This window comes from Cucurbita pepo, chromosome 18 (assembly GCF_057944985.1).
Source record: "Cucurbita pepo subsp. pepo isolate OVF chromosome 18, ASM5794498v1, whole genome shotgun sequence".
Taxonomy (NCBI): domain Eukaryota; kingdom Viridiplantae; phylum Streptophyta; class Magnoliopsida; order Cucurbitales; family Cucurbitaceae; genus Cucurbita; species Cucurbita pepo.
The window spans coordinates 7,038,628-7,055,144 of record NC_141815.1 but is presented as its reverse complement, the minus strand read 5'-3'; the positions used below and the strand labels follow the sequence as shown (position 1 = coordinate 7,055,144).

General features: G+C 40.1%; 2 protein-coding genes across 2 annotated transcripts; one reads left to right on the top strand and one right to left on the bottom strand.

Moving 5' to 3' along the window:
* The first annotated feature begins 1,303 nt into the window (after positions 1-1,303).
* LOC111780644 (Glyceraldehyde-3-phosphate dehydrogenase-like family protein) lies at positions 1,304-10,076 on the top strand. Its single transcript, XM_023661106.2, has 12 exons — positions 1,304-1,566; positions 3,468-3,618; positions 4,008-4,085; positions 4,226-4,341; positions 4,772-4,825; positions 5,526-5,613; positions 5,754-5,846; positions 7,761-7,801; positions 8,954-9,007; positions 9,218-9,387; positions 9,524-9,593; positions 9,773-10,076. Exons 1-12 carry the CDS (start codon positions 1,459-1,461, stop codon positions 9,893-9,895), a joined length of 1,146 nt encoding a protein of 381 aa, XP_023516874.2. The 5' UTR covers positions 1,304-1,458; the 3' UTR covers positions 9,896-10,076.
* Positions 10,077-10,572: 496 nt separating this feature from the next.
* Positions 10,573-15,332, bottom strand: LOC111779651 (short-chain dehydrogenase/reductase 1). The gene is made up of 6 exons (XM_023659747.2): positions 15,109-15,332; positions 14,091-14,186; positions 12,962-13,205; positions 12,726-12,803; positions 11,721-11,906; positions 10,573-11,111 (listed from the first exon to the last, which is right to left on the bottom strand). The coding sequence occupies exons 1-6, from the start codon at positions 15,279-15,281 to the stop codon at positions 10,734-10,736; spliced, it is 1,155 nt and encodes a 384-aa protein (XP_023515515.2). The 5' UTR covers positions 15,282-15,332; the 3' UTR covers positions 10,573-10,733.
* Between the last annotated feature and the right edge of the window lie 1,185 nt (positions 15,333-16,517).

Sequence of the window (16,517 nt, the reverse complement as noted above, 5' to 3'; positions counted from 1 at the left end):
GAATGCTACCGTGGTATTGTCGTCTACGATCAAAAATAATAATTAATAAATTATATATACAAAATGAAATATATTTTTATTTTTTAAACATTAAAAAACTTTATTTCTATCTCATGGAATATTAATATCCAAAAAGTTTTTTTTTTTTTTTTTTTTTTTTTTTTTTTTTTTTTTTTTGGGTGTGAAGTCATAAATATTAAAAAAAAATTGTGAATATTATCATGTAACAGCTCAAGTCCATCGCTAGCAAATATGGTATTTTTCAGGTTTTTCCTCTCGGGTTTCCCCTCAAGGTTTTTAAAACGCGTTTTTCTAGGGAGAAGTTTCTACACTCTTATAAAAGATGCTTCGTTCTCCTTCCCAACTGATGCGAAGGGGTGGACATGAGGTGGTGTGCCAGTAAGTACGCTAGGGCTTGAAAGGGGGTGGATTTAGTGGTGGTCCCACATCGATTGGAGAAATGAACGAGTGCCAACGAGGATGCTGGGGTTCAAAGGGGATGGATTGTGAGATCCCATATCGATTGGGGAGAAGAACGAATCACTGTTTGTTTATAAGGGTGTAGAAACCTCTTTCTAGCATACACATTTTAAAAAACATTGAGCGGACCCGAAAGGAAAAGTCCAAATAGGATCATATTTGCTAGCGGTGAACTTACATTTTCATAACTACATGAAACAAACCGTTGTTTTCGAGAACTCAATTTAATTAAATCGTGAAATAAGCTTTTTTACCAACAATCTTATTTGGTTTCTCGACTCGACTCGTATTGCCATAATAGGTTGCCATTATGTATACATCTAAACTCAAACTCGGACTCGATCGTTCACAGCATTCCCATTGCACAGAAGAGAGATAATAAATTACAAAAAAATTAATTATATCAATATTTCAACACTCTCTCTCACTCATGGGCGTAAAAGCCGGTACATGTTTCACAAGTAGAAAGTAATGTTAATTTGCAAAAAAGAAACTGATATTACCAAACCTCGAACACGTAATTTCTTGCTCGTCTACTATGTTAAACTCGAGATGACGAGTCACGATAAATATAATTATATCAATATTTTAATAGGAGCTTCGTTATTATCCTCTTAAACCACCGTGTACCCGTTCTTTTATCGAATAAATCCTCTATCTTTATCGTAATTCCAATATTAAAAAATGAAGTTGGAATAAATACCCTAAAAAAATAAAGTGAGCTTTTTAACTTTCAAAGGATTCGTTAAAATCATGTATTTGGTGGAATTTTTATTTTTTAAATATCTAATATATATATATATATTTATTAAATCTCTTATTATTTTAAAATTCGTATATTTGAGGAGCGGAACCTTGAGGCGGCGCTACTGACAAGAGTGGTCACGATCAGCTCGGAGAAGGTCCGGCCAGGTTAGAAGCTCATCATCAGAAGGCATTACAACAAATTCTCAAATAACCAGAGGAAATTGGGCGTCCATGGGCAAGAAGATGAAGATCATCCCCGTGCTTCTGATCGGCTGCGGCGGTGTTGGCCGTCAGCTCCTCCACCACATCGTATCCTGCCGATCACTTCACGCTAAACAGGCATTTCTCCTCCTCTCTCTTGTCCGCCTGCTTCTGACGTTCTTTAGAAATATATAGCTTTTAATTTTTCATGGGTTTCAATAACATTAAGAGCTTATCCATTTGTTTTGACCTGAGATTCGTAACGAACAGCATGATTCATACTCGATGCATTGCATTCATGGCAAATTCAGTGCATTGTTTAATTTGTTAAGAGTATTGTTTAAGTGTGGAGGATGTGGTAGGTGAGTGGTTGTGGTGCTACTACAACTAAAATAGTGTTGGATGTGTTTGGTTGGCTTAAAATTTAATCCCACATTATAGAGTTCATGTCTGATGTGTATCATTCTTGAGCTTTTCGTGTTTGTGTATTGGCTAGACAACTTGGATCAAGCAAGCAAACAATTGATCTCACGTAGGTCAAGTTCCAAGCACCATCGGTTGGGGAGGAGAACGAAACATTCTTTATAAAGGTGTGGAAACACCTCTCCCTAGCAGATGTGTTTTAAAAACCTTGAGGAGAAGCCCGAAAGGGAAAGCCCAAAGAGGACAATATCTGTTGGCGGTGAGCTTGGGTTGTTACAAATAGTATCAAAGTTAGACATCGGACAATGAGCCAGCGAGGAGGCTGAGCCCCGAAAGGGGGTGGACACAAGGTGGTGCCAACAAGGACGTTGGGCCTCGAACGAGGTGGATTTTGGCAGGTCCCACATCGATTGGGAGAAGGGAACGAGTGCCAGCGAGGACCCTGGGTCCCGAAGGGGGGGTGGACTGTGAGATCTCACATTGGTAGAGGAGGAGAACGAAACATTCTTTATAAGGGTGTGGAAACTTCTCATGAACACTCAAATCAAACTCGCCCATCCCAACAGATGCGCTTTAAAAATATTGAGAGAAAGTCCGAAAGGGAAAGCCCAAAGAGGACAATATCTGCTAGCGGTGAGCTTGGGCTGTTACAAATAGTATCAGAGTCAGACACCGAGCGATGTGCCAGCGAGGAGGCTGAGCCTCAAAAGGGAGTGGACACGAGGCGGTGCCAGCAAGGACGTTGGGCCTCGAACAGGGTGGATTTTGAGGGGTCCCACATCGATTGGAAAAGAGAACGAGTGCTAGTGAGGACACTGGGCCCCGAAGTGGGGTGGATTGTAAGAACCCACATTGGTTGGGGAGGCGAACAAAATATTCTTTATAAGGTTGTGAAAATCTCCCCCTAGCAAACACGTTTTAAAAACCTTGAGAGAAAGTCCAAAAGAGAAAGTCCAAAGAGGATAATATCTGCTAGCGGTGGGCTTGGGCTTGGGCTTGGGCTGTTACATGGTCTCACTTTGATCGAGCTACCATACACTCAGGCCGGTTTAGGAGCATGGACTCACTCTGGTTTTCTTACTTCACCTAGTTGTAGGCCAGGTGGGTTCCTGTCTCACTCAATGTTCTACCAAATACCTGGAATTCCTTAGACTTCACACTACCATACGCACTTAGCTAGTAGTATGGCCTACTTGAACCATGCGTCGAAGGTCCTATGTGATGTTTTCTATAATTAAAAATGTCTCACCCACAATAAGTACTATATGCTGCAGGTCTATACCAATAATTAAATTACAAAGAACATTTTTCTTTTAAATTTCGGGATTTTCGCATCACGTGCATTTTAGCAAGGCTCACTTTGAAGGCACTGAGTGAAGTTTCCACTGGTCATTCATCCCTTTTCATATGCCATATGCCCTGTTAAATGAGCGATTTAAGTTCACTAAGATTGTTATTAAGGCCTGTCCTCTTATAATTTTAAAATGTTATCCTTAAATATAGAGTTGGTACTTCTATTAAGTTATGTTTCACCTTCAATTTTGAGGTAAATACTTTATGATTGCATCCCCCTTCTTACTCAACCTTGAGAAAATTGTAACAATTTTGCTTGACAGGGCGTCCACTTGCGAGTTATAGGAGTATGTGATAGTAGATCACTAGTCGTTGCATCTGATGCGCTCACAACCGAGTTAAATGACAAGATTTTAATGGAAATTTGTCATGTCAAGTCGAGTGGTGGCTCTTTATCAAATCTTAGCAATTTGGGTAATTCCTCATATCTTCTTAATCTCGTAGCGAAAGATGTGAAAAACAGAACGACGTATAGACTTCCAATGTTACTTCAAGTTATAGTACATCTAATATATATATTTATAACTTCTAGTATTAATGAGTTATGATATGATAAGCAATCTCCCAAAACGCTCCTTTCCTCGATGTGAAACCCCTTTATTGCATTTCGAGTCAAACTTCTCAAAGATGGTCTTATAGAGCACATTCCCACAACATCTCGAGGCGTTTGAAACAATGACCCATGAGTAGTTATTGATCCAGGCTTGGTAGAATTGAAACTAGCTCCCATTGGGCAAGTTTTCTGACATTATTTTTAGTAATCATTGATCTATGTTGTTGTAATGTGTTAAATTTTTTGGCAGGTGAGAGCAAACTATTTTCCGATACAGAAGCAACTAAAAAAGTTATTGATATTGCGACTCTTCTCGGTAAAGCGACAGGTTTGTGGTTTATGTGAACTTTGATCTGCTAAACATATCAGTCGAATACGATCTTGGTCCTCGAGCTTTCCAGCATACTCTCATATACGTGTTGATTTACTTTATCTTATTTCGACTTTGATCTTCATCTTTTATTGTAGGTCTGGCCTGTGTTGATTGCTCTGCCAGTTCTGACACTGTTAATGTGTTAAAGCAAGTGGTTGACTTGGGTTGTTGCATTGTTTTGGCAAATAAGAAGCCTTTAACCTCTACAATTGTAATACACTCTCTTATATCTTTGCAACCATAATTTTTAGTCGATTGAAATCCCTAGGTTACATGCATGATCGACTGGTTTCATTTCTGTGTCTTGAGTTTTATCTAGAGGTCATACGTTTCAAACCGCCTACCGTCTTGCATTAGCAAAAGTCCCTCGAGTTCATGGACTACCATATATCATACGGTTATACCGTAGTTTATTCTTTGGAACTTGGAGATTTTGAGGAGTCGGGAAATTGTTCGAGGAACCATGTGTTAGGCCACAAAGCATTTTGCAAGGGATATGTTTAGATTCACTATCGTTATCAACGGGATCTCGACGAATTAATAGAGAGATGCCCGACAAACTCTTGAAAGTTGTTTCTATGACATTGGTTGAACAGCCGAAATAGTAGAGCTTTTACAAATTTATCGTTTTCTGGTTGCAGGAGGATTATAACAAACTGACTCCACATCCACGTCGTATTCGACACGAATCAACTGTAAGTAATATCATGGATTTACGTTGTTCAAGAATTTTTTTTTTCCAGTTAAGAATTTGTTACCAAAAGAAAGATATGTCAAAGAATTGTGACATACTTTCCAGGTCCCTTCTGGGAAAAGAAGAGGGACGTTAAACGTTTTATCAAAACTTGCATGAGATAGCATGTTCTAGTAACCCGAGTTTCCTAACAAGTATAATATTTGTATGATTGGTAGCTCACTGGAAGATCAACCCGAGCCGAAGATACGATTCAAGAAAGTTACTCTTTTATACTAGAACCTTCAGAACAACAATATAGATAGTTGTTCTCATTTCTTTTTGTGTACCCTTAGTCACAGGAAGCTTAACGTCTTTAACCGGATCTATTTCTTAGTTTATTCTTGCCCGTTTTAATTTTTTTTATGAACGAATGTGGTTATTTTTCCTGAGAATATCATAAACATGTGAATCGTTGTATAAGAACCTGAGCATAACTCAATTAGTTAAGACAAATGTCATCGATCAAGGGGTCAGAGGTTCGTATCCCCTGAATTAGTTAAAATAACTTTGAAAAAAGTTGCACGATATCCTTAATATTTACAAACCACCAAATCTCTTAATAGTAGTTGAAATGTATTTCATGTTCCCCGATCGAGCAATGAATATATAAATGGGTAGTAATTTATGCAACTTCAATATACTGAGTTTTTCTGTGGTAGGTCGGTGCTGGTCTTCCCGTCATAGCTTCGTTAACCCGTATGCTATCTTCTGGAGATCCTGTTCATCACATCATTGGTAGTTTGAGCGGTATCAAGTTCTTCGACGCATAATTTCTTTTACACTAATGTTATGTTTCTCCAAGGGTTTGTGGTATTTAGCATGAGTCGTGGTTCGTATTTTTCTTATTGAGGGAATATTAATTTTTGTATCCTGTATGTTTGTTATAGGTACACTTGGGTACATAATGAGTGAAGTTGAAGAAGGAAAGCCTTTGAGCCAAGTTGTTAAAGTTGCTAAAAGCCTAGGTTACACAGAACCAGGTTTGTAGTAATATTTCAATTAGTTATCTTTATGTTAAAAAGTAATATTTCAAGTAGTATCTTTACATTTAATTCATGACATGAAAGAAATAAATCATCCTTGTGTGAGACCTCCAATTATAAGAACTAATACGAGAACTCGTTAAAAGAGAATTGCATGAGAATTGATTAGTAGTCGAGTAGTGTAGGGCGCTTTTGTTTGTACGGAAATGCAGAGAGGAGAGCCATCGGGTTTTTGAGGGGCTTTTGGGAGAGTTGTCTTCAAGAGAGATCTCGGCTCTCTTGATGTAACGGCTCAAGCCCACCAAATCCACTCCCTTTGAGGCCCAGCGCCCTTACTGACACACCATCTCGTGTCTACCCTCCTTCAGGGAACAGCCTCCTCGTTGGCACATCGCCTGGTGTTTGGTTCTGATACCATTTGTAATGGCCCAAGCCCACCGTTAGCAAATATTGTCCTCTTTGGGTTTTCCCTTTCGGGCTTGCTCTCAAGGTTTCTAAAACGCGTCTGCTAGGGAGAGGTTTCCACACCCTTATAAAGGATGTTTCGTTCTCCTCCCCAACCGATGTGGGATATCACACTTGAATAGATGGTCTTGTTTTTCTTTTGTTCTTTGATTTTTTTTTCTTGTTGCTGAGGTTTCGGCTGTTCTTAGACTTCGTGAACATTGAGACGATATTTTGAATTAGTAGAATGGTGCCAGGGTTTATCTGTCCCTATTTTCCTCGGGTATTTTGTGCTTATTTGCAGGTATCAGACTCAGGAACCTAACATAATATTATGATGATGTTTTAGAAGGAGACGGGTCTAATATAATATTAGCTTTTAATTTATACCTCTACAATCCCCATGATGTAGGTGGAAAAATGTAACAGCCCAAGCCCATCGCTAGCAGATATTGTCCATTTTGGGTTTTCCCTTCCGGGTTTCCCCTCAAGGTTTTAAAACGCGTCTACGAGGGAGAGGTTTCCACACCCTTATAAAGAATGATTCGTTCTCCTCCCCAACCGATGTGCAATCTCACAATCCACCCCCTTCGGGGCCCAGCGTCCTCGCTGACACTCGTTCCTTTCTCCAATCGATATGGGACCCCCCAATCCACCCCCTTCGGAGCTCAGTCCTTGCTGGCATATCGCCCGGTGTCTGGCTCTGATACTATTTGTAACAGCCCAAGCCCACCGCTAACAGATATTGTCCTCTTTGGGCCTTCCCTTTCGGGCTTCCCCTCAAGATTTTAAAACGCGTATGATAGAGGAGGTTTCCACACCCTTATAAAGAATGATTCATTCTCCTCCCCAACGGATGTGTGATCTCACAGTCCATCCCCTTCGGGGCCCAGCGTCCTCACTGACACTCGTTCCCTTCTCCAACCGATGTGGGGCCCCCCAATCCACCCCCTTCGAGGCTCAGCCTCCTCGCTGGCACATCACCCGGTGTCTGGCTCTGATACCATTTGTAACAGCCCAAACCCACCGCTAACAGATATTGTCCTCTTTGGGCTTTCCCTTTCGGGTTTCCTCTCAAAGTTTTAAAACGTGTCCGCTAGGGAGAAGTTTCCACACCCTTATAAAGAATGCTTCGTTCTCTTCTCCAACCGATGTGGGATATCACAAAAAATGATACTATTCCAAACCAAACCATGTGCAACTAGAATAGTAGTCACTAGGACATAATCTTAATTATGAAACTTTACGAGGGAACATTTGTGTTTTGTATCTTGATGTTTTGTACCTTTGGGGGAATTTTCTTGTTTTAAGAAAATGACATTATTTTGAAGAGCATGTGGAGGATTAGGTTTTTTCTTATATATGTGCACACGTGCAAACATGTTTTACACTGTTATGCATTGTATATCTATTTGTCAATGATAACAAAATTCGATGTACTTAATGAGTTTTATTAATGTCTTGCAGATCCACGTGATGACCTCAGTGGCATGGATGTTGCAAGAAAGGTTTGGTTTTAATGTGTGCTTTGTGATATTAAGGGTCTGTGCTTAGTGCATGAGTTCTGTAAGTACATGAGTGAGGGAGAATTAGTCGTGTCACAAGTTAATATTTTGTTGTATGGTATATGTGAGATCCCACATTGGTTGGGGAGGAGAACGAAACACCCTTTATAAGGGTGTGGAAACCTCTCCCTAGCAGACACGGTTTAAAAACCTTGACGGGTAGCTTGAAAGAGAAAGCCCAAAGAGGACAATATCTGCTAGTGGTGAGCTTGAGTTGTTACAAATGGTACTAGAGATGGACACCGGGTGATGTGCCAGTGGGAGGCTAAGCTCCGAGGGGGGTGGACACGAGATGGAGTGCCAGCAAGGACGCTGGACCCCGAAGGGGGGTGGATCGAGGGGTTCCACATCGATTGGAGAAGGGAACAAGTGCCGGCGAGGATGTTGGGCCTTGAAGGGGGTGGATTGTGAGATCCTACATAGGTTGGGAGGAGAATGAAACGCCCTTTGTAAGGGTGTGGAAACCTCTTCCCAATAGACACGTTTTAAAAACCTTGAGGGGAAGCTCGAAATGTAAAGCCCGCCAGATATCGGGCGATGTGCTAACAAGGACACCAAGTCCTGAAGGGGGGTGGACATGAGGCAGTGTGCCAACAAGGACGCTGGCCCCGAAGGAGGGTGGATTGGGGTGTCCCACATTGATTGGAGAGAGGAACAAGTGCCAGCGAGGACGCTGGACCCCGAAGGGGGGTGGATTGTGAAATCCCACATCGGTTGGGGAGGAGAACAAAACATTCTTTATAAGTGTGTGGAAACCTCTCCCTAGCAAACGCGTTTTAAAAATCTTGAAGGGAAAGCCCAAAAAGGACAAGATCTGCTTGAGCTGTTACAACTTCATCCTTATTCTCCCAATATTTTGAAATTGAACGTGGCTCTTCCTTATTATCACTATTTTTGCCCTTTTGATTAACGATGGTCTAGATGTGGTGCTCACTTGGGTGTCATTTACTCAAATTTTCGACCTTTCGGCAAAATGATCCTATAAATTTTATTTGCTAACAGTTAACGATATGAAATAAACTCCGCATAGATTCTAGAACTGGACTAGAGCATTTCATGTCGTTGCTATACTTATTGATGTTTATTCGTAAACAGGCTCTGATCCTCGCTCGACTTCTCAGTCAGCAGATCAACTTGGGCGATATTAAGGTCAGTTTTAGAAGTTCTATTCCTTCCTTAAGAGAGCAATACATGGCATGCATTTATGTATGTTCGAAAATGCATACGATATTAAGCTTCATAGAAAAAAAATGCAGAAGATATCGAAGTTTCGTGTAGAAATTAATCTACGCACATGATTGTGCACGTATACCCATCCCCTCGTGCTAAATTTCCTGCTCTAATAGTAGTTCTCCTTAGGTCGAAAGCTTGTTTCCGAAAGAAATGGGACCTGACGTTATGCCTATCGACGATTTTTTAAACAAAGGAGTTTTATCGCTAGACAAGGACATCAATGAGAGAGTTACCAAGGCTTCCTCAAAAGGAAACGTGTTACGTTATGCCTGTACGGCCGAATTCTCGAGCTCGAGGTATTATTATTTGACGTTTGGTCTTGTCTTCTATGTTTCATTTGCCTTGAATAAACAACAAATGTTATAACTATGATTGTTTAGAAGCAAAAAACAATCAATAATGAAGCACAGCTTTTTGGATAATGTTTCTTAGGTATGAAGTTGGACTTCAAGAGTTTCCCAAAGATTCTCCATTGGGAAGATTGAAAGGAAGTGACAATGTGGTAAGCCCTCCTTCCCCATTTCACGATAACGATCACGTTGCAGCCCTACGATTTCCATTAAAACACGGGCCTATAGTTCGTAAAATACTATAAATATCGAAGTTTTTTAATGTCGAATACGAACCTGTCTTAGATAAAATGTGTGTGGAAATTGACTCGGTCGTTCCGTGCGATTGCAGCTGGTGGTTTACAGCCGATGCTATAACGAACGACCTCTTGTGATTCAAGGAGCTGGAGCGGGTAACGACACTACAGCAGCTGGTGTATTAGCTGATATTCTTGACCTTCAGGATTTGTTTTGAAGGGATTTGTTTGTCATTCATCCTTGGAAGGAATTATTTGATAGAGAGAGATAGGTAGCTGAAATTTCAGTTGTTGCAGTGCTGTGAGTTAGTGGTTTTCTTGTAATCCAAGAATCTTGGAAGAACTTTCAAGAGGGGCTTAAATATGCTAAAGAAGCTCTTAACTTCTAATTTTTAAGAATTACCAACACTTTTGAAAAAACGCTATTATGAGATCACACATCGATTAGAGAGAATAATGAAACATTTAGAGGAGTGTATAAACTTTTAAAAATCGTGAGGTTGATGGCGATACGTAACAGGTTGAAGTGGACAATGTCTATTGACAGTGGGCTTGGCCTGTTATAGCGATAATAGGTTGAAGTGGACAATATCTGCTAACAGTGAGTTTGAGCTGTTACAAGGCTGACGACAATACGTAGCAGGTCGAAGCGGTCAATAATTGTTCAATAATGGTTGTCAAAGTGGTCAATAATTGTTAACACGATACGTAAGTCACAATATCTACTAACAGGTCCTAACAGGTCAAAACGGACAATATCTGCTAACAGTGGACTTGGTTGTTACAAGATTGACAGCGATGACAATATCTACTAACAATAAACTTGGGCTATTACAATTATATCAAAGCTAGGCACTGAGTGGTGTGTCAACGAGGACGTATCCTACATTGGATATGGTAGGAAAAGATAAAGTTTTATTCCACATGAAATGTTTCATATCTATCTAGACAATGAGTTAAAAACTCTATCAATTCAGTATTTGATTCAAAGCACCATTCTCAACTTGATAGAACACAAACACAAATTGAAGCCTCATTCAAAACTGCAAGACTTAATTAAAACTCTGCCAATTCAGTTTGATCAAAGTAGCAACCAGTGGGACTTCCATCTGGAAGAAGAGCCAATTTGAGAGGACCTCTAGCCCCTTCTTCCACAGTTAATACTCCTGTATGCCAGTTGATATCAGTATCAACATAGCCTGGATGAACACAATTGATATACATTTCTGGATGCTGTCTTGCAAGAATTCTTGTATAAGCATTCACTGCAGCCTTGGAGATGCTGTACGATGGAAGCATCAGTGACCATCCATTCGCTTCTAATCTATCTTCCTTCAAATCATGTAGAAACTTTTTCAACACTTCATCTACCTTTTCTTCCTTCAAATTTTCTATATCTCCCAGTTCTTTTCGTATGTGCTCACCTGGGATTCTCTGCCATTGTGAATTTCGCAAGGTGTATCAATGGTTACCTAACACTTAAATAAGTTCGACTATTTTTACATTTGAATAGATTTTTGTTGGAAGAATCATTAAGAAAAAAGTATTATTGTAACAGCTCAAGCCTACCTACCACTAGCCTACCTAGATATTGTCTTTTTTGGACTTTCCTTCGAGGTTTTAAAACGCATCTGCTAGGGAGAGGTCTAATAAAGAATGTTTTGTTCCCTCTCCAATCGATGTGGGATCTCGCAATCCACACCCCCCCCCCCCCCCCTTTGGGTCCCAACGTCTTCACTGGCATACTGTCCGGTGGCTAGTCCTCTTTGGGTTTTCCCTCAAGGTCTTAAAATGCGTCTACTAGGGATAGGTTTTCGCACCCTTATAAAGAATGTTTCGTTCTCCAATCGATGTGGGATCTCACAATTATCATTGAACGACTTGTATGAAATTGATAGGGTATAAAAGAAAAACGACATTAGAGCTATTTTCTTTGAAATTTAAGATTTTTAGCTTGCTTTTTATCAAATTTGATTTTTCCCCTCTAAACAGAATCATATAAAGACTTATAGCAGAAGAAGTTTATAAAGAACGGCGTGGTACCTTCAATTCGCTTCTGAGAGAGGAGACATTCACAATCCTGGCTCCTCCCAAGGATTTCTGTAGAAGTGGAAGAAGGGCTTCTGTTACTCTTTTGAGGCCATAGTAATTTGTGTTGAGGCATTCTTCTGCCTTCTCACAGTTTGTCTTTATCACACTCTGAACCAAGTTCGTCGCCTTGCCCGAGAGCTGTATTTAAGCGTTGATTAGAACAATCTAAGGAACATTTAAACGACGGACCTCATGACTTAACCAATTGAGCTAAGCTAAAGTTAGCAATTACAAAAATGCAGTTTTTAGAATTACGGTTAAATATAAGAATAGAAATAAAATTGTGTTCGAAAATAATCTTCAAGACAAGTTGAATATTGTAACGGTTCAAGCCCACCGCTAGCAGATATTGTCCGCTTTGATCCGTTACGTATCGCCGTCAGCCTCACGTTTTAAAACGTGTCTACTAGGGAGAGGTTTCCACACCCTTATAAGGAATGCTTCGTTCCCCTCTCCAACCAACGTGGGATCTCACAATCCACCCCCTTTGGGGCACAACGTCCTCACTGGCACACTGTCTGGTGTCTAACTCTGATACCATTTGTAACAGTCAAATCCCACCACTAGCAGATATTGTCCGCTTTGGCCCGTTACGTATCGTCGTCAACCTCACAGTTACTACTAGGGAGAGGTTTCCATACCCTTATAAGAAATGCTTCGTTCCCCTCTTCAACCAACGTGGGATCTCACAATCCACCCCCCTTGGGGCCCAGCATCCTCGCTGGCACACCACCCGGTGTCTGACTCTGATATCATTTGTAACATTTCAAGCCCACCGCTAGTAGATATTGTCCACTTTGGCCCGTTACGTATAACCATCAGCCTCACGGTTTTAAAACGCGTCTACTAAAGAGAGGTTTCCACACTCTTGTAAGGAATGTTTTGTTCCCCTCTCCAATCAACGTGGAATCTCACAAATATATCTGAATGAATTAACAGAAAGACAATAAATAATACCCAGGAGGAGGGATCTATGTTCATGGCCCTTAATCCTTCCTCATCAACCACAACTCCAGAAGCCCCAGCATTATTCACCTGAAACAGTAAACAAAACAATTCATTATAGTTTTATAGTTTTGCTTTTTAATCAATTAATCACATGGATTGAAAATAAATTGAATTAAAAACTACTCAGAGTACTTGAAATAGCAATCTAAATGACTAAAATGAAATTGAATAATTTGAAAGCTTACCAAGATATCAAGCCTGCCAAACTTGTCAGCTATGAACTCAGCCAAAGAGTGGATACTGACAGGGTCCAACACATCAAGTTGATGGAAGACTACATTTGATAACCCTATTTCATGGAGCTTTGAAACAGCCTCCAATCCTCTTTGCTCATTTCTGGCTGTCAAAATCACTTTTATGCCTCGAGAAGCAAGTTGCTTTGCTGTTTCAAAACCAATCCCCTTGTTTGCTCCAGTGACTACCCCGTACCTGTGAGGAATGGCTTTCAAACCTCTTATTTACAATAACAATAACAATAATAAATAAAATAAAAAATAGTATTTATAGGCAAAATTTTGAGAAAAGAGAAGTGAACCGCTGACAAATATTGTCCGTTTTGGTCCGTTACTATTTCTGTCAGCCTCATGATTTTAAAACGCGTATGTTAGGGAGAGGTTTCCACACCTTTACCCCGTGGGGTCGACGTCCTCATTGGTACACCATCCAGTGTATAACTCTGATACCATTTATAACAGCCAAGTCCAAGCCCACCACTAACGGATATTGTCCGCTTTGGCTCGTTATGTATCGCCGTCAGACTCACGATTTTAAAACGCGTCTATTAGGGAGAGGTTTCCACACCTTTACCCCGTGGGGCCAACGTCCTCATTGGTACACCATCCATTGTATGACTCTGATACCATTTATAATAGCCCAAGTCCAAGCCCACCACTAACGGATATTGTCTGCTTTGGCTCGTTATGTATCGCCGTCAGACTCACGATTTTAAACGCGTCTGTTAGGGAGAGGTTTCCACACCTTTACCCCGTGGGGGCCAGCGTCCTCATTGGTACACCATCCAGTTTATGACTCTAATACTATTTATAACAGCCCAAGTCCAAGCCCACCGCTAACAGATATTGTCCGTTTTGGCTCGTTATGTATCACCATCATACTCGCGATTTTAAAACGCGTCTGTTAGGGAGAGGTTTCCACACGATTATCAGGAATGTTTCGTTCCCCTCTCCAACTGATGTGAGATTGGGGCCAATGTCCTCGCTAACTTCGAACTAACAAAGAATTGTTTCCTCGAAAATAAAACACATACACCTAACATAGCAAAGAAGTTTGCATTGAATTCAAGCAACAGCATACCTCTTAGCTCCGTGATTTCCATTACTTTCCATTCTTGCTACAATTGGAAGTCCTGAACTGCTTAACCTTTTATTTGCAGTAGTTTGTATATTAAACCTGCCAAGTTCAAAAGTTCAGAATCCATTTTTACAAACATCATTTTGCAATGTATGACACATAAAATACATTAATCATGTTTTGATCCCTCCTTTGGAGATTACTGGAATAGAGATGAATTCTTCTGGTGGTGTTCAAATCACAAATAGTTTCACTGTAATTATAGGCCATCCATGGTTATTGTCAACTACAAGGCTTTTTTTAGTTCCTCCATAGGAGAAAATAATAATAGGAATAAATTAAAAAGAAAAAACATGATGGAAATATATGTAGAGGCTATCATAGAAAATACCCCTCCATTTGGTACTTTGTTTAAAAAATACATCAAAACTTTCCAAAGATACATTAATACATTTAAACTTTCAAAATATTTTTATCATTAACATATAGACGAAGAATGTAAGTGACTTGTTTAAAAAATATTACTGAACTTTTAGAAGTTACTTTTCAAGCGTATCTAAAAAAAATACAAAGTTCACGAGTATGATGAAATTTTTGCTATTTATAGTTCAATTAATTTTATTATTATGAACAGAGTTTTTATCCACGATTTCTCATCTATGTGGATGAACATCAATATTCATTGGAATATTTATTTTCACACCCATCACATCACCACAAGATCGAAATGTTAAGGTCAATATGAATTTAATTCGAATATACACTTGGAGATTCAAGTCTCACATTAATAATCATACTCAGATCTGTTGTATTAGAACAGTGAAAATGTCTTACAAAGCCCCAAACAAGAAAGGATGTCAGATCAAAAAGCAAGTAGGCCAGTATTTTTCAGAAAAAATTCTCACAGTAATATCATCGAACACCTTGTGTGCATGACACATCAAAATCACATAATCGACCCCATAAAGCCACAGAAAGTTATAGATTGAAAGATGAAATTAATGAAAAGAAAAAGGGATACCTCTGAGGCGAGAATGAGCGGATGGTGGGTCGGCGAGAAAGTGGAAGCGAATGCTGCTTTTGCGGTATGATGGCAAGTGAAGTAGTCCTCGATGGTAGAAGACGGCGAGTGTGGCACTGGCAGCGACGAATGTGGCTGCGCTGGGCCAGCCCCACTGCACCCATCACATCCATTTCTGCGCTTCTCCATATTGGCCATCGCCCAATAGTTTAATCAAATCCCATTTTTTCATTTTTTTTTATCATAATAAATAATCTCAATACGAGAATATCTATTATTTACTGAAGAACTTAGGGACACGAGCAATCAATTGGTAGAGCAGAGGATCGAAAATCTTCGTGTCACCGGTTCAAATCTGCTATTGAAAGGATAATGGGTAGGAAATGAAATGGCCTGTATCGCTCAGTTGGTAAAGCAGGAGACTCAAAATCTTCGTGTCGCCGGTTCAAATCTGCTATTGACAATAAGGATAATGTGTAGGAAATGAAATGGTCGGTATCGCTCAGTTGGTAGAGCAAGAGACTCAAAATCTTCGTGTCACCGGTTCAAATCTGCTATTGACAATAAGGATAATGTGTAGGAAATGAAATGGTCGGTATCGCTCAGTTGGTAGAGCAGGGGACTCAAAATCTTCGTGTCACCGGTTCAAATCTGCTATTGACAATAAGGATAATGTGTAGGAAATGAAATGGTCGGTATCGCTCAGTTGGTAGAGCAGGGGACTCAAAATCTTCGTGTCACCTGTTCAAATCTACTATTGACAATAAGGATAATGTGTAGGAAATGAAATGGCCGGTATCGCTCAGTTGGTAGAGCAAGGGACTCAAAATCTTCGTGTCACCGGTTCAAATCTGCTATTGACAATAAGGATAATGTGTAGGAAATGAAATGGTCGGTATCGCTCAGTTGGTAGAGCAGGGGACTCAAAATCTTCGTGTCACCTGTTCAAATCTACTATTGACAATAAGGATAATGTGTAGGAAATGAAATGGCCGGTATCGCTCAGTTGGTAGAGCAAGGGACTCAAAATCTTCGTGTCACCGGTTCAAATCTGCTATTGACAATAAGGATAATGTGTAGGAAATGAAATGGTCGGTATCGCTCAGTTGGTAGAGCAGGAGACTCAAAATCTTCGTGTCACCGGTTCAAATCTGCTATTGACAATAAATATGATGGGTAGAAAATGAAATGGCCGGTATTGCTCAGTTGGTAGAGCAGGGGACTCAAAATCTTCGTGTTCAAATCTGCTATTGACAATAAAGATGATGGGTAGAAAATGGAATGGCCTGTATTGCTCAGTTGGTAGAGCAGGGGACTCAAAATCTTCGTGTCACCGGTTCAAATCTACTATTGACAATAAGGATAATGTGTAGGAAATGAAATGGTCGGTATCGCTCAGTTGGTAGAGC